Source organism: Ambystoma mexicanum, chromosome 4q (genome assembly GCF_040938575.1).
Source record: "Ambystoma mexicanum isolate Mex_15411 chromosome 4q, UKY_AmexF1_1, whole genome shotgun sequence".
Lineage (NCBI taxonomy): Eukaryota > Metazoa > Chordata > Amphibia > Caudata > Ambystomatidae > Ambystoma > Ambystoma mexicanum.
This window is the reverse complement of record NC_090928.1, coordinates 1,247,663,216-1,247,682,067: the sequence shown is the minus strand read 5'-3', so window position 1 is coordinate 1,247,682,067 and position 18,852 is coordinate 1,247,663,216. Positions and strand designations below refer to the sequence as shown.

General features: G+C 45.7%; 1 protein-coding gene across 5 annotated transcripts in view; it reads right to left on the bottom strand.

Annotated features, from left to right (window-relative positions):
- LOC138468321 (exportin-5-like) overlaps positions 1–18,852 on the bottom strand; it is a 2,334,215-nt gene that overhangs the window by 818,105 nt on the left and 1,497,258 nt on the right. For all 5 annotated transcript variants that reach the window (XM_069608827.1, XM_069608826.1, XM_069608825.1 and 2 more), the window contains exon 26: positions 13,567–13,658. In XM_069608827.1, the coding sequence (XP_069464928.1) occupies positions 13,567–13,658 (92 nt within the window). The remainder of the gene's footprint in view (positions 1–13,566; positions 13,659–18,852) is intronic.

Genomic DNA, 18,852 nt, shown 5'->3' with positions numbered 1-18,852 from the left:
AAAAGTTATAAGAAGGAGGGAAGTCAAGGGCAAGCCTTGGAAATGAAGAAAAGGGGTTCATCCAGTTTCCTCAAGCAGAACACAGTACCTTATTCCAATGGTGCAGCTGGTGCCCTGGCAGTTGTTTCTGTTGGTTTCCCGCAGACGCACAATTCCTGGAGCTTCGTTGTGAAGGAGGACGTCTGAAGGGGGTCTGCACCACACAGGGATGAAGCCGTCAGCAGCGACAAGGAATAAAAGGTGCGCTTCTAAAAAAAAAAACAGGAGAGGCTCTTCAAATGGCTATCCGGACCACTACAGCTGTGTGCAGCGATTTTGACCAAGGAAGAGGATCCTCTGTTTGTGGAAGATGAGCTGGTTATCCCCACGAGGCTCAAGGGAAGACAACTCCAGACTGGATCTCCTAGTCGTTGAAGGGTAGATAGCTCAGGACTGCAGCAGGGCTTCACCGGGACGGGATAGTTGCAGCAGCCGTCGTTCTCTCTGCTTCTCTTCGGTTCCTTGTAGTTCCAGTGGCGACCCTGACTTCTAGCCCAAGAGACCTGCCTTTTATGCGCAAAACCCCCACAGAGCCTGGCTGTCAATCACCAAGCAGGGGGGTTGTCCAGCCCGGACAACCACCTCAGCCAATCATGGCAAAGTGCGACTTGGGTTTCCTAGGATACCCTGTGCAGGGGGTGACTACACCCCTCCCTCACATTCAGCCCACCTAGACACCCAGGCACCTGGTGGAGGGCTTATGAGCAGAAGCCTGCCAAAAGACGGTGAACAAAGAAGGCGAACCTAGTTTGTCACGAAAAGTAAAACACAAGAAGGACTTTAGCAAAAAGAAATGGCAAATAAGCCCAACCGGAGCCAAAAGAAAGACGATTTGGTCCAGCGGGTTTATGTTCGAGGGTAATATAATGGCTAAGAACAATACCACGTTTATCTAATATGATCGCGGTAGGAAAGTTAGGGCAGATACCACTGCCACCAGCCAAGTCTAAATATTAATAGAGCGAACCAATGCTCTAGGAGGTACAGATAAAAAGAGATACGAATTAACCCTTTCCAGTACTCTATGGAAGATGGGGTGTACTGGATCTGTGGTAGATTGACTAAGTAAAGTTAAAGGCAACTTTACCCTTTTCTGGGGGACTGTAATTCAGCCTCAGAAATGGAGTCGGGGGAAGTTTCAAAGACAAACCTGTGCCACGGCACTGAAAGTGCTGGGTGACACAGAAAGAAGGGGACTACTGAAGTGGTGTACTTCAGAGTCCACAATCATAAAAACAGAGAAATACACATGGCAAAACATAGGTAAGAGTGGGGGAAAGCTCAAACTCTTACCAAGTGTAAAAAAATAAACTCCAGAAGTCCAGCAAAGGTGCTAGGTGAGGGAAATTAGCCATAAATGAGAATTCTCCATAACAGAAGCCAATACAATTAAATCAGAGTGACTTGACACTTGAACAAAGAAGAACAGAGATCCAAAAATCAGTGGAACTATAGTTGGCCTTGCAATATGAACAATCTCTCCAAGTCAACAAACACACTGCGCATCATGCGAATGATTAGAAGGAAGACAGACAATTCAATCTGGAACAAAACCAAATCAAACTCGTTCCTTCTTCCCATCTAGACGCAAAGTCCTCCGATTAAAAATATCAACTACATAGTGGATTCAACGTTAGGAAGAGTAAAGATTAGAAGTCTAAAAGTGTACAAAACCATCATCATCGGTTGATTATGAAATGTCACCCGTCTCCCTACACAACTTATGATATTAGTAGGACAAGCGTACTCAGCATTTATGGAGATATTCCAACCTTAGAAGACATAACATCAGCTGACATTGAAAAGGTGGAATTTCTGAACGAGGTAAACTTATCTGTGGTATGACTGGATACCGTCAGGAGTGATGTTAAACGCCACATGGCAAGCAAAAATTGAACTCTTTGCACTGGAATTAGTCATGGCTCACGACCCAACCGTGCCCAACTATGTTAGCAAGAAAGGACAACACATTGAGACAGAAACAAACCCACCTCGTCAAAGTGCATCCTCTAAAACATTTAGCCACATGTTCCATATACGCACGAGAATTCACAGATCCCACAAGACTGTTTCAGGTTGCAAACATAACGACACAAGTATAACTATCATGATAATGCTACCCTGGCAAGCTGGAATACACGTGGCTTTGGACATCTCTTGAACGCCTCCTCAAATTAAATAAATTCCTTTGATATTATAGCGTTTCAAGAAACATGGCTTTCAGAAGCTCCGATATGGGACAACCATAATATTAATTTGCACCCAGCTAAGATATGTCAGAAAGGTAAACCAACATCAGGCCTCACAGTAGCAGTCAAGAGCAGCTCAGGCCGCCTCACAATCCAACCGTGAGTGGCTCCAAATCAATTTTGACAATTGGTTCAAATAAAACATTCAAAGAGAGTGATATCATTTCTCAACATCTATACAAATCCAGCAAGATTAACAGACAGCAAATTCTTTAACAACCTTGAAAGATTCCTGGATATTGTTGTGCAATCACTGGACGTCACGAACACCATCCTAGTTGGAGATTTTAAATTTACAATGTTTGCCTCAGCAAGCTATGTTTACAAATATAACGTGCCTAAAATGGACGACGTTAATGAAAGAGCCCGCTAATAATGACAAATGGCTCTCTCCCAGGTGACTTGCTACCTCAAAGCACTTGGCAACGGGGCTCAAGTGAAGGCATTATCGATTACATATACGTAGATCAAGATCTATTCACTAAAGCGATAAAGTATGAAGTAATCAAACAAACCTAAAGTGACCATGAAATGTTAACTACACTGGAGGCGAGAATACCCTTCCACCAAAGCTATCAGTTATAAATACAAAGAACAGATAACTAGCAACCGTGCAGGGATATAGTTGGACAAATACCTCTCAGCAGTGTTTCAACACAGCCATCATACGGGTTCAAGCACATGCTGATGGCAATGCCAACCTCCAGGGTGAAACAAATACAGCTGCATTACAGCTCTTTAAAATTAATTCTACTACAGCTGCCAAAGCCAATTATAAATACAAAGACAGTTTTTGTAAACAACTCAAAGCTAGAAAAACAGACTTTCGTTGTGGCAAGAAACTAGCTCAGTACCTGCCACTGATTGAAAGAGCAATTGCTCTGAAAGTGCAAAAATAGAAATTGGACACGAACCAAAAAAAGCACACTTATTCCAAACACCGAGATTGAGAAGCCATGCTAAAAGTATTTCCAAAAACTCTGCACAAACATGGTCCTTGCTCAATCTAGCAAACCACTTTAGAAGGATTCCAGTTCAGATCAATGGGGTAACAGAACAGCAATGGTTGTCTCACTATTCCGACATATACCCGATACGCCCTCCAGTTGACATCACCACAACTTCAACCGAATCACATCTAGACATTTCCGAAGAGCACATGGAGTACTATATACACAGATTGAGTAGCTCAAGAGACCCAGGCCCGGACGGCTTGAACAATGCGATGTTCAAGCAACATCCGAATGCTGTTATCCTGAACATCTTCCCCAATAGTCTAAAGACCAACATCATTCCTGACTCATGGCATCAATCCATAATAGTGCTTATCTTTAAGAAAGGTGGCCGGACCCATCCAAAAATCTATAGGCCCATCGCGCTTCTCGATGCACCTGGAAAAATCTTTGCCCCGGTTTATCCTAAGGGATTTTAATTAATGGTCTGCCCAACATCAGATTCGTGATCCATGTCAAACTGGATTTGTGGCAGGACTAGGGACGGCCATTTACTAACCATTACTGCCATAAAAATGCACGTGTCCTCAATAAAACAACCGCTCTATCTGGCATTTGTTGACTTCCGTGCAGCATTCGACTGTCTCAAGAGAGTTACGGATGGACAAACTATGTAAAGCTTGATGCCCAACATCCATAAGCTCCCTCATTGCACACCAAAACCAAGGTGCAGATAAGACACTTGAGGGTGTTCTATCTGCACCCATTCACACAGAGGTCTGAAGCAAGGATGTATCCTTGGTTCAGCCCTCTAATGTTTTCATTTCTGACTTGAAAGAACATTTTGCAGACGTTGTGTCAGATGCACCGAAAATGGGACCACACCACCGAAAATGGGACCACACCAGATACCGGCATTATGACATGCTGACGACTTGGTCTTATTGTCTAAAACCGCACAAGAGCTGCAGAGATTACTGGATGCACTTGCATCTTATGTACAGAAAGACCAACTATTAATCTTGAAAAAACCAAGGTAATGTGCTTTGGTGGACCACGACGAGTAAAGAAAGTGCTTAAGTGGACCCTACAAGACATTGAGCTTGAACTAGTCCATCAATATTTATGTTTAGGTCTTAACATAAACGATCAAGACAATGACAGGCCTTACTTATTCAGCATAGAAAAAAACCTGTCCACAGGTATCTCCCAAACCATCATACTACTCGCCAAATACGTCACGTTTTCTGTTACCCCTGCGTTATCCTTTTACAACCTGAAGGTAAATCCAATACTTTTGTATGGTTCAGAAATAAAAGGGAATTATTCCTGAAGTCTTTTGGCAAAGGTTTGAAGAAAGTTTTGGAGGCGTATCCTCAATTCGGCGCAATGTGTATCAGTGGTGTGGATCAGATATGAATTGGGTCTTATGTCCTTGTATGGAAAGTATTTATCGCGCTTGAGAGCCCTAATTTAGTAAGTGCATCTTGGTGCCCACGTCAGACATGATCCTCAGTGTATTATCAAGGTACGTGTTTTCTACAAGACATGCATTTATAACCAAATGGAGAAATACTGTCATAAACACATCTAGCAGCAGCTGAAATTTGGTTGCAACTCTTATTAGAAAATCCCACTCGTGCCAAAGTAAAACTGTTTCAAAGCAACTGGGCTAAAACACATGCAAAATGTCAAACCGACAAGGACTTCAGGAATAACCCTTTTCATGACATAAAATAGCGCACAGTGAAATTATACAAGAGTAAATGTCCATCAGCAGCGCACAGATCCGCTTTTCTGCACTTAAGATCAAACTTATGGCCAACAAATTATGTTCTAGTAAGATAATTGATAAAAAGGAAAACATCTGTTGGTTCTGTAAAACTGATCAGATGGAAAAGTTTACGTCACTTACTAGTAGAATGTTAAATGAGAAGCGTTCCTTGAATTTAAAGAAAATTTAAAGATTACAAAATTGTAACACCTGACATACTATGGCAACTTATTTTTTGCACCAGATATTGCACCTCAGTAAGGAACAAGTTACTTACCTGTAATTGTTGTTCTCCAGCATGGGTCTGGCATGGATTCACATGCTCATGAATATTCCCCGTCAGGCTGGGAATCCTCTGTAAAGAAAAAAATCAGTATCAGTTTCGTTTCTGATCTGTCTTTCTTAGTAGTAACCAATCACTGGTTTCTAGGTCATACTACCCCCAGCCAATGACTGCCCCTCCCCTGGCAGCCATCCTCAGATTTGGTAGCACGTAACGTGGCAGTATAACCAAGTGAAGAGCCACAAAGGGGAAGGAGGGAGGGTTCACATGTGAATCTATGCCAGACCCATGCTGGAGAACAACAGTTACAGATAAGTAACTTGTTCCTTCTCCAGCATGGGGTCTGGCATGGATTCACATGCTCATGAATATAAGAATCCATAGCAGTACACACATGCACAACCACGGGATGTGGCAAGGCTCAACATTAAGCAATACAACAACCCAACATTAAGCATCTATTACCTCCTCACCAGGCTCACCTCAGATGAACAGGTTGCGCAGCACTGCCTGGCCGACCCTGGACTCCTCCCTGGAATCCCGGTCGACGCAGTAGAAACTCGTGAAGGTGTGCGTTGACCTCCACGTAGCAGCCCTGCAGATGTTCAGCAGGGGTACACCAGACAAGAACGCCATGGTAGCAGCGATCGCTCTGGTCGAATGGGCTCTCGGACGGCTGGCAACGGTCGGTTTGCCAACCGGTGACAGTGCATGATGCAGCCGGAGAGCCATCTGGAAATGGAAGTCTTCGAGAGCCTTCCCTTGGTTCACGGGTCCAAAGTTCACAAACAGCTGTGATGTCATCCGAAAACTCTTTGTGCGGTCCACGTAGAACTTAAGCGCTCTAGCTACATCCAGCGAGTGCAAAGTCCTCTCGGCTGGCAACAAAGGCGACAGGAAGAAAACCGGTAACACCAAGGGCTCGTTGAGGTGGAAGTCCGACGGCACCTTGGGCATGAAGGAGGGGTGCGTCCTCAGCACCATCCTAGTCCAGTACGGAGGCTTGCAGGAAAGGGCCTGGATCTCTCCCACTCGTCGTGCGGAGGTGATGGCCACAAGAAACGCTGTCTTCCTCGATAAGTACTTCAACTGGGCCGAATGCAGCGGCTCGAATGGAGGCCCCATGAGCCTGCTCAGCACCATGTTGAGCTCCCACGCCGGGGCCAGAGCCTTCACCGGCGGGAATGAATGGAACAGTCCATTCATAAACTCCTTCACTAGGCGATGGGACCACAGAGATGATCGGCCAGGAGTTCTGGTGTAGCGGGAGATCGCTGCGAAGTGTATTTTGATGGAGGTGTGCGACAGCCCCGCCTTGGCCAGCGACAGCAGGTACGGCAATACCTGGGGGGCCGTGATACGCAGAGGGTTAATCTTCTGTGTGCGGCACCAGACAGAGAAACTCTTCCACTTATGTCCATAGCACTTTAGAGTTAAGGATGCCCTGGCCTTTGCAAGCACATCCTTGCAGTCTGCCGGGATATCGTACCCTCCAAACTCTAGTGCTGCAGGAGCCAGGCCTGCAAGTCCAGCAACCCCGGTTCATGATGGAAGATGGCGCCTCCTTCCCTGGAGAGAAGATCCGCGTCCGTCGACAGTTTGACTGGGGGGGGGCAGGCGTCGTGGAGGGGAGTACGCCGACTAGTCCAGAAGTTCCGGGAACCAGATCTGCCTCAGCCACGCCGGTGCGACGAGGATCATCCCCCACGGGACCTCCTGAGTTGGTTGACGAGTCGCAGTAGCAACGGCAACGGGGGGGGGGGGGGGGGGGGGTTGGGGGTTCCGGGGGAGTTAAAGCCGTCCTCTTGTCGTCCGGCAGGAAGTCTAGCAGAGGAGCTATCTTGAACCAAAGCCACCCTGTCGTAACGGGCCACAATCGCTAAGGCATTGGCCGCCTTAATCGTCGTCGCCGCCGACGAGATGACTCGTCGTCCCATGGAGTCCAACTTCTTGCCCTCGCTGACCGGTGGGGAAGTGGAAGTTGAAGCCGCCGCACCCGCTGCTTTCTTCTTGGACGCTGCCGAGACGACAGAGTCCGGCGTGGGCTGGGCCCTGAGGCACAAGGGGGCGGCATCGGGGACCCGGTACTTCTTCTCGTACCAGCCCTTCGTCCCAGATGTCGTCGAGCAACGGCACCGTGAGGACCGTCTTTCTCTTGGCCTCTTGTCATTGGTAGAGAAAACCTTCCTTTTTCTGTTCCTCAGGGTAGAGCTGGAAGAGCTCGGATGCCCTGGCTATCATGGCGTGAAAAGAGCCAATTTCGTCAGGCGGAGAGTCCCGAGGGGGGGGGGGGGGGGGGGGTGGGGGTGTGATGACGGGATGGCCGTTGTGTCATCGCCGCCATTGTCATCCGTCCCTGTATCCTCCCGGAGGTCCGGCGATGGGGATGAGGGGTCCACAGGCCTCGCGGGCACAAAGGGCGGAGCGGGGTGGACTTTCCTCCGCTTGTTTGGAGGGCTTCCCGACAGGCCTGGTTCTGGATCCTCCGTCGGGGTCCGTGGTAACCTCGTCCTTATCTCAGTACATAAGGATTGGATTGCCAACAAAATGGCCGCCGAGCTATCCTGGGGCTCGGGTAATGGCTGCGACGGACGGGATGGCTGCTCCACTGGGCCCTCGTCGTTGCCATGGTCGCTATCTTCGATCACATCAGCGGGAACCTCCCCCTGGGATCGAACCTTCTCGAACCTCTTGTTGAGGCCTATGAACCTCTTGAGGCCTTTCACGGTTTCCACCGGATCCTCCTCGGAGGCTGAATCCGAATCCGTAATGGCCACCGCCCCCCCCTCTTTTTCCGCCGGGGTCTTCACGGGGGTCTTAATGATGGTCTGGAAAGAGGATTCCCTCCGCGGCGGCAGGGAAACTCTGGGCCCCGAGGCCACCTCCACTGGCATAGCCTCTGCCGGCTTCGCCAGGGCCGCTGCGACAACCTCGATAGAGGCCTTTGCCGGGTGGATCAAGGCCCTCACCACCTTAGGTGCGTCCTGGGCCTTTGCTTTGGGGGGAGGATCATCGCTTCGCTCCCCCTCGGCTCCCTTCGAGATCGACCGGGGCATCTCCAGAAGCTTACCCGGGTTCTCGGATTTCCTCTTCCCCGAACCAGAGCACTGGCTCGTGGTTGATCGTGCCGGGGAAGTCGCGCCCTGCCTGGCAGCCGAGGAGCCCGACCTTTCGGCGCTCCCGGTACCCGTGGACTCGCGGTGCTTGGTCTTCTGTTGGGTCCCCATCGCCGGGGCGCCCTCACAGGACTTCGAAGACCGCTCAGACTTTTTCTTTGCCTTCTCACCTGCTTTGCCCTTCTCCAGCCAGGCGGCGAGGCGGGAACGACGATCTTGTTTGGTCCATTCCGACAGGTTTTTGCAGAACGCACAGTCCTTCTCCACGTACGTCTTGTCCTCATGAAGGCAGTATAGACATCTCGAATGCTCGTCCTCCTTGACAACATTTTGCAATCCGCATCCTGGGCAGTTCCTGAACAGCTTGGATCCAGGCGTCGAGCTACCCTTGTCCTGGGGCCATGTCCGTTGAGGTAGGCCACAGATCTTCCGGAATCTTCCAAGAAGCGTAACTGGACGAAAACTTCACCCTTGAGGGGCGTAGAAGAATTCCGAAACGGGTCCCCGTTATCGGAAGTAGAAACGGTGGAGCTTGAGGCTCGATTAACCGAGAAAAATGAGAAAATACTCCTGAAAAAGCGCGAAAACGCAGTAAAAGCTCGAGAGCTAGCACACGAGGACTCCCAACACTTGAATGTGTGGTAAAAATCTGAGGATGGCTGCCAGGGGAGGGGCTTAGGTAGAGGGCAGTCATTGGCTGGGGGCAGTATGACCCAGAGATCAGTGATTCGTTACTACTAAGAAAGACAGATCAGAAACTAAACGGATACTGATTTTTTCTTTAACGAGGATTCCCGGCCTGACGGGGAATATTCATGAGCATGTGAATCCATGCCAGACCCCATGGTGGAGAACTTCGGTAAGGTACATAGGAAATGTTTGTACGATCGATCAACGTATGCTTAAAAACACATGCCCGAACGCTCACTGCTTTTGAGCGCACTATTCCCGTTAGTAGGAAGCATCTAAAGTGAGCAGAAATAGACAAAAAATCATGTTCCAAAAAGATAATAGCGTCCTGTCTTCCTTTCATCAAGCAATGTTGTGTCAGTAGCGGGACAGACCCGATACACTTTTAACCTCCTAAAAGAGTATTATAAATATTTGCCAATCTACTATCTCTTAGTCAGATAATCGGAAACTGCACACACCAACATGGTATAACAAAGACAGCAGAAGCCTAAATTCCAAACTTTTGAAATTGGCAAAGAGTTCTAGTCGAAATCATGCAGAGCTGGGTCAAGTGTGACTTTCATAAAAAAACGTCTTAACTCATCCCCTGGAGGTATGGAAACCAAACGCTGGCATGAATTAGAAGAGGCAGCAAGACAAATTAAAGAAAAAAACAATAAAGGCGATTTCTGGAAAATAGTCTCTTTTGGCACTCATCACCCTAGAATTGAATGAGTTCCCCACCTCTTTAGGCTGGATTAATTATTTTTCGATGCTGTTCGGCCAAAGAGCTGGCAAAACAGCAGCGACAATAGACAGAGGCCTGGATGCACTTTATGTAATAATGGATCTTTTTTAGCGCTTCAGATAGCTGAAATAAGGGAAGCTTTGTTTTCCAACTCCCGGGTAAGTCCCCTCACCCGGATCACATGGTGATAGATACATGAACTAATCAATAATACTACCAATGTTTAAAAAAGGTGAACGCCTAGATCCAAGTTGCTATTGCCCAATATCTACGGCTAAATGGCTGGGCAGGGTGATATATTCATGCTTACTGAAATGGGCAAGAGAATATTGCATACTTATATCCTTACACACAGGTCTGAAAGCAGTGTTAAGGTTGGACAATGTAGGCAAAATGACTCCCTCATTTGATATCTTAAGTGGGGTCAGACAAGGATGTGTCCTCACCCCCTTAGTATTCAACCTACACATCTGCAACTTGGAAAATTAATTAAATAAAGCCCCAATGGATACACAGAGTAGGGGGTGAAACATTACTGTTTTGTCCTATGCCAACGATGCAAGTACATGGATAGCAGAGAACCATCACTAAACAAAGAAATCTAAAGTCACGCGAGTTGCCATGCAGACTAAAAATCTATCCCCCATATTAGCATCAGGAAAAAACGTGACTGGGGATAAAAATTCACTTACCTAGGGGTGACCTTTAATAGCAGGGCTAATTGGGTAGATCACATTATGGGGGCCACAAACATTCTCTCAGGCCTGTGGGGCAGGAGATGGATGGCCTAACCATTAAACCAACATTAGACATTTATCATGCTAAGTCAGTCGCATCATGTATTTATGGCGCAGATGTGTGGGGCCTATACTCTTCTCAATCCCTCCAGGTTAAAGAGAACTGCTTTTTGCGAGGCATTTTGGGGGCTGCCAGGAGCTTCTCAACCTATTTGCTCCGTCAAGAACCAAGCCTGGATTATATAGCAGATTATATAAACCTAAAAACTGATGTTTTGGATAATATGGGCGCAAACTGAGACTCACTTAATGCATGAAATTTTACAAAAATTGATGTCCTCTGACATCTGCAGAAGAATTGGCTGAATGAACCGGGCAAAAAATTTAAAATGTTTGGTCTGCCGAGCCTTTACTCTGCCCCCATGAATGTTTCTAGAACGGACTCTAAGCTAGTAAGGGAAAAATATCAGGAGTACCAAAAGGAGCAGTGTATCCTCATTGAAATGAAGAACTGACCGGTCTCCAGGTATTTTGATTACAGCTGTAGCAGGCTTAATGCGGACTATATGCACTGGTTTACCACCAGCGAATAAGAAGTGCCTTGCTCCATCTGAGGATTGGCTGTCTTATCATTGAAGATTGTGGCAGCATATATATGGACCAGAGAACAACCATTTGCTGTCATTGTAATGTGATTTTAACCCATGATATATGTATTCTCTCTTTACCATCTAGAGAGGTAGCAGCAGCTGTGTAGATGTTTCTAGAAGCAACAAAGCAGATTCTCGCGGCCCTGCATCAAAACAGACTGCTTTTAACGAGATACATACCATGGATTTTCATTGGAACTTTAAATGATTAAATCACCATACAATAATGTATTTTCCCTTTTTAAAGTTTCTTTAACTTTGAATTGTTATCCCTATATGCTTCGGAATAAAGATTAATTAATTCATTCAAAGCAATTTGTAAAACCAACATTTCTAGACCCAACTTCACTTGCCCACACTTTCTAAATCACAGTAGCATCACTGAAGAGTTAAGCCCACCCTACAATAATAATAGTACATCATGATTCCCGTTCATAGACCAAAATGTTTCTTCTAGACTACAGCCCATAAGCCACAAACTCGGTATGTATTGGTCTTCTAGCTCCAATCCCAAATTATCTTGAGCCTCATCATCCCACAGCATTTACAGTATCTTGATTATCCTAACGCATTACTCGATCCTTCCATTAGTGCTTGGGTGAATGTTCCATCCTATGAAATACTCTCAAGAGTTTCCAGACTGAGAGTCCATAGGAGTCTTCCACAATTTAGCACATCTGCAGACTGACATTTTTGGCACAGGTCGGCCTAGAAACATTCTGTTTATCACTTTCAATTACTCTTTACAACCACTCCCAAGATCCTTGCAGACCATTGAACAACCTAGTTTTCATTTCCTGAATCACCTATTTGGCCGAGAACAAAATCATATTTAAGATCTCTTTTTAGGAGTTCAAGCCTCACCGCCTTGTAGGATTGTCTATGCGTCTGCGCTTCCGTTGTAATGTCTGGAAATGGGCAGATTCTGAAATTCTCATCTTCTCATCTGAAGTAGCGTGTCAGTGTCTCTGCAGATTAAGGGTCTTGCAATGGTGACCCTTTGAAACAATTCCAGAACGGGTGGTCATGCTGGTACTATGTTGGTCAACTCAACGAAATGATTTGGCCAACAATCACTATTTCCCCAAATGTATCAACTAGCCATGTTTGCAAGAACAATTCCAATGAATACTTCAATTTGTTTCATTAGCCGAAAGATGTGACTGCTATTCACTCTCGACTGTCCCGCCTCCTTGGCAATTTCTTCCAACTTCCTTGCTTGGGTTTTCAGAGAAACCACCTTGTTCCCCAAAACGGAAAGCCAATCCCTAATTAGCAGGACTGGACTTATTAACTAGGAAACTTGTCTTAGGTTTACGTGGGAGTGTTCTACCTAATTTTCATACCCATCTATGCTGGTTCTAAATTACTGTTTGCTCTATTTTCTCACTGACTTTACCGCATAGTAATTAGTGTGTTGCTTTCCGTTTCTAAAGGTAACGTGTTGGCATTCTATAAGCATAACCCTCAGAAGTGAATACATATGTGTATATGATCGCAGTTGTGTGATAATACTTAGATCAAGGCTTAATTGCTTAGTGTTTTTTCTTAAAGCCTAATAAATCATTGTAAATGTTTGTACCTGTCTAACTGGAATTATTTGGGAGCTCCGGATGTGTCTTATTGTGGGCCTAGACTACTCTCACACCCTCCTGAGTCTAAGCTTTACTGTGCGCTACTCTGTAAATAATGGGTTTGGCTAGACATCAGTTGATTGGGTTGGGGGTTGATTCTGAAAATCCATCTGAAGAGTAATAGACACAGAGGGGCTCTCACAAATCTCTCATACCACCAGAAGGTAGCTATTCACACTGCAAGTGAGCACCTCTGGTCCACAGAGGCTGCCACCTTTAGTCGTATTGTTGGTATGCCTCCATGTGTGTCCCGAGCTTGGCAATGAGGCTGAAACATGTCTGAGGTTGTTTATGGTCTTGTGCCGAAGGATTGCGACTTAGCTGATCAGGTATTACTGCCGCTTTTGGGGTGGGGTCAAACCCGATTTACATTTAGTCTTTTGTTTGTAAAACCAGGGCATGCTGACAACAAAAGGTTACAGAGTTATCCAAAGCAATGCCGTATATTCAAGACCATCCGTCCATCACTCTAACTTTCTGTTTAAGTCACCAGCAAATAATAAAGCCATGTAGAGTAGCATTACTGAGAAACTTTACAAATTATAGTATGTGGCAAGGTTTGTCAACTGACGTTCGGAGAGCAGCACAAGCTTTTGTTTTTTGTGAAAAGCTGGTTAATAGAAAACAATTGTTGCTACAAAATGCATTCTTAAAACCATGCGTTTGCAATGTACTTTGCTTTCTAACTACCAACTCTCTTTACAGACTTACTGATTATCTCCAGGACTTCTCTTGTCAGTCGCCTGAGCTCCACATGTTGAATTATCGGCCTATTTGGTTTTTTAGGATTCGTTTTCTCTTTGCTGAAAGAAGAAAAGTGCAACAAACAGTTAACTAATAAAGGCAAATGTCCACATGCATAGTCTCTAGGTCTTCAGAGCGAAGAACAAGTGTTCTGCTTGAGACTTTCGGCCTAAATAGTAGTGACAATAGCAAACATATCAGTCACATGCACATTGATGCCAAAGTAAACATCTGCCCAGGGAAAACAGCTGGCTATTGAATAGAAAGGATTTGTACCACTGAAGGGAGGGGACCTTTTTGTAGTCAAAACAGACAATGTACTTTCAAGAACTATTCTTAATTCAAGAGCATGACAGGAGATGGGCTATCCGATAAAACTTAACAAGAAAAAACTCTGGGGCTAGATATCAAGTGTTTCTTTATGTGGGGTAGCTCTAAAGGGCTGTTTCTTAATCAGCAGTGTCTCAAAGCGAACGTGCATTTTGAAAGAAGAACACACTTCTCACTGACCGCTCGGTATGTTCCTTCTAATGAAAGAATTCCTAAAGCTTAGATATTTTTATTTTATTGTAGATATAGTAAGTTATAGACTTAATACAAAATTATCAAAACAACAACTACAAATAACTCAATGCATGAATAAAACCAATAACTAATCTCACAAGAATATTCAACATTTCCAAAACAATCATAATATTGGACACCATAAACATAATATTAAAAACATCACTACTACTATAGTTTTAAAAACATTATCCCCACATATCCGGCATGTGCGTTCTCGTCATGGTGTACCCATCCAGGCGCCCATTATTTCTTAAGTAGCAACACAATCAAACTTAATCAGTATATACTGCCTCACAGTTCTTGCATTTGGATAGGCATATATAATTGGGTTGCTGAACTCGCCTATACATATACTCCATATATTCTTTACAATTGTATTCACGTGGCCAGATCAACCCGTGTTCTCTGGCCACAGGCTTCAAGGCTCTTTTATATCTGGAATGTATTTATTGCTATTGATCACATTGGCATTTCTCTATTCAGATAATACATATATATCTTATGGATTATTGCTTCAGGGCCCAGCTCTATCAATGTCCAATGAAGCGATAGACATTTTATGGTCATCATAATTTCAACACTAGTTATACCCCATTCTAGCAATATATATTCACAGGACGTGACCTTGGGAGTGAGTGAGTCTCTGTAACCTTTTCAGAATTGTTCTTTCCAGTTTTTATTTTCTGAGTACATATCTCCTCATGCCTCAAAACCATATATCAAGAGTGATCTAATTTTTGCCCGATAGACGGTCAGTATTGATGAAACAGAACAACCTACATTGTTACCAACAAACTTGCCAAGAGCACCCATATGCTGATAACCCTTATTCGCAAGAAAATCCGAGTCCCCATCTTTGTTCCAGCAGTTCTTATGCCTTTTGTTATTACTTTGGTTAAATACAATAATGTTTGTTTTGTAAATGTCAGGTCATTTATAGTGACATATGTTCCCATAGTATTCATCATTTTTTGCAAACCATGCAGGGTATAGTCCGCAATTACCAGGATAAACGGATCACACTGCACTTAACAGGATATGATACAGCATTTATAACGCATCTGTACACAAGTGTTTCTAGGCACGGATGAACCTGCATAGGGAACAACTCGCCATAGGTATGGCGGCTGAGGTGCTGCACCCCCTGACCCTCCTCACGATGATTTCGAAAAGGCTTTCGACACCGTGAGATGGGTCTCACTCTGGGAAATCATGGGTCACATGGGATTTGGTGAGAACTTCCTGTCCTCGGTTCGGCTGCTCTACACTTCGGCGGTGGCGACAATTAGGGTGAACAGAGTCTCCTCGCGGACCTTCTCCTTGGGATGGGGCACAAGGCAGGGATGACCCTTGTCCCAGTTACTATTCACGCTGGCATTTGAGCCATTGGCGAAACAACTCAGAGTGCTCAGAATGGGGGGGATTCAATTGGCTGGGGGGGGAAGCAGGAGAAGAAAGGGCATCACTGTACGCTAAACGTTTAATATATATGGACAACCAGTTTCATGCTGGGTGGTAACCAGCATATTGATGGCATACCAAGTATTTAGCGGACTCACATTTAATTGTCAAAAAACGGTCCCGTTTCCGGTATTGGGGTAGGGGGTGACACGATCCCACCGGACTGCCCATACACAATATCTAGGCATCCAACTCAGTCCGAACCCAACGGACGTCTCCCAGCTCAATCTCTCTACTGTGGTGAAAAGATTTGCATCAGATATAACACACTGGCAAACTCTCCCACTGATCCTGCTGGGCAAAGCAGCCCTTTTGAAAATGCTAGCTCTTCCCAAATTCATTTATTTCCTGCAGAACGCCCCACTCCCAATCCCCAAACAAACTTAAGGGATCGCTGAAGGGGGTCGCAGAGCGGGCTGCTGTGGGGGGGAGAAACAACCACGAATGGCATTAAAAATGCTTCAGAGGTTGGTATGGGAAGGGGGTATAGGCTTGCCCAACGTGCGTAGGTAATTTTGGCCAGCACAATCGGGGCAGTAAACGACTGGTCACACAGCGATCCGACGCTCCCCCACATTGCGCTTGAGCGAAGGAAGAGGAAGGGAAGGACGCCTGGCCACTTATTATGCGAAGGAAGAGGTGTCCTCCTTGGGTTAACTCGGCATACTTGTCAAATATGGGAAGATCAACCCTTGACCAGCCCATCTGCCATAACACACACCAGACCAATCTGCTGACGGTGGGAGCATCTCAGGAGCTGGCAGGCAAAGGGGAAAGCCACCCTGGCAGATGTGGTACAAGAGGGCCGACTTGGCTCATTTGAAATGCTGCAGGAGAAAAATGGTTTTCCAATCGGGGAACGTTTTTGATATATACAAATTGCAAATGCTATGGGGGCTCAGTTTCACTCTCTTGAAGAGGTCACGAGGAGCTCACCCCTGGAGGCTAGCCTGTTCCCAGTAGGCATTCCCTCCAAGGTAACATCTACATTGTATCAGGTGATCACGGCCTTTGGGGCCAAGGAACTGACCCGCTTGAAGGAGCGATGGGAAAGGGATGTTGGGAGATTAGAATCAGAAGAGTGGGTAGAAGGCCTTAATGTTTCCAAGAGAAGTGGGAATCGCTGCAAGGCTGCAGCTAATACAATTTAAGATACTCCACTGGGTGCACTACTCCCGTACCGCACTGGCCAAGTGGGGCGTCGTGGGGAGGGATGCATGTCTTGGGTGTGGACAAGAGGGCGGCACCATCCATCATATACTGTGGAACTGTGTACGGATCCAGGACTTCTGGGAGAAATGCATGCATAAACTGTCTGCTACAATGAGCACTCCGGTGCCACTCAAACCAGAATTGGCCCTGCTGGGGTTCTGTGGGGATAGTGGGTTTACGAACCACGAAAAAGTACTTCTGGGGGTAGCATTAGGGGATATCAAAAGGTTGATCGCAACATCATGGGGTTTTGCGGCAGGCCCGAGATTGAGCCAATGGATTGCAGAGGTGGGCCATTGCTCATCCTTGTAGAGGAGAGTGTACAGGGCGAGGGGCTCCCCCCCAAAAATGTGTGAAAATATGGGCCAAATGGGTGGGGGAAGGCAGAGAGCGTATGGTAGCTTTTTTTGTCCCAATCCAAGATCTTCAAAGCACAGCATTCATTCCTGTCAGCACCCTGTGTTTCTGATATTATGCCATAACATTTCTGGCACTCTGTGGAATCTGTGGTATCATGCTTCAACATACCTTGGTTTTCTTTTAACTATGCGAAATTAATTTAAAAAAAATAAAAATCATCTGCAGCCCCTTGGATATGAATAATGTATATCATTTGGACCATAGGCGATACTTCAATATAGTATCAAAGGCCACACTAAAGTCGATGTATGCCATGTATACCATCTCCTGTCATACATACCAAGAATGTGAAACCAATGATGTTAGGGTCATTAAGTTATGTACAGTAGAGAAGCCTTGTCTAAACCCAGTCTGATTAGGAGGCAGGATGCTGTTATTTATCCAGGCAGTGAGCTCATTCAGCAACACTTTTGCAAATATCTTAGCGGGTAAGTCGAGCATAGACAACATCTGATAATTGCCTGGAGAGCTTCTAGTGGCCTTTTTGTAAATTGGCACAATATTGCTGTCCACCAATGAACCCTGGATGGAATTGGTCTTGCATATAGAAGATCTGGCTACCTTTCCTGACATCCCTCCGCAGAGAGGCGTAATAGCGGATAGTCTGAACTAGGTCCAGCAGATGGAATCATAGCTCAGTTTTAGAAGGGAGAAGTGCAGGGAAAACGCAGGAAGACTAGTCTTTTGAGAGGGCTGGAAGTTTGAAATCCTTAGACAGGAAGGATGGCCTCACTCTCTAAGTCGCCTTCTCCTTGGATATCGCCAAGTAGCAAGGTTTAACAGATGTCCAAAGTTCACTCGCCCATGTCATGGACAGAATAGCCATCAGAAAAAACCTTCTTAAACATGAGCAAACTTAAATAAGATAAATGCAGGGGCTCAAACCAGAAGAACAAGTTACTTTCTTACCTGGTAACGTTCTTTCGATGGGATGGTCCGACGACGTATTCCATATCTATGACAGGTAATCAGCACAGCTGTGGTGATTACCTGTCATAGATATGGAATAAGTCGGAGGACCCAATCCCCTCGAAATGTTAGTACTAAACTCAAGTTCCATTCAGCAATCAATGCAATCACTAGAGCTCCTTGCAGAGGTTGTTAGGGAGAATTCTCATTTATGGCTAATTTCCCTTAACTAGTGGGTCCCTCAGAAGCTTTGCTGGATTTCTGGGGTTTATTTTTTCCACCTGGTAAGAGTGTGAGCCTTTTTCGTATGTTGTACTTTTTGTGCTCATGGGCTATGGAGTGTCACCAACTCCCTAGGCATCATCTTTTTGCTTGTGTGTCGCACAGCACCTTTAGTGCAGTGACACAGGGATGTCTTTTAGACTTCCCCTGTGAACTCCATTTCTGGGGATGACTACTGTCCCCAGAAACATGTATGGTCACCATTGGCTTTACTAGTCCTTTTTAAATACAGATCCAGTACAAACCATCTTACCATGGAGTATTGGAGGGGAATATCTTTCCCCTGTCGTCCTGTAACTCAAGGGGCACTTTGTGTCCCCCCTTCCCGACTCGGCATGGGCTGGTGGGAGTGGTAACTATCATTTTTACACAGATTCCTGTGTGAGTGTTCTGGCTGTGGTG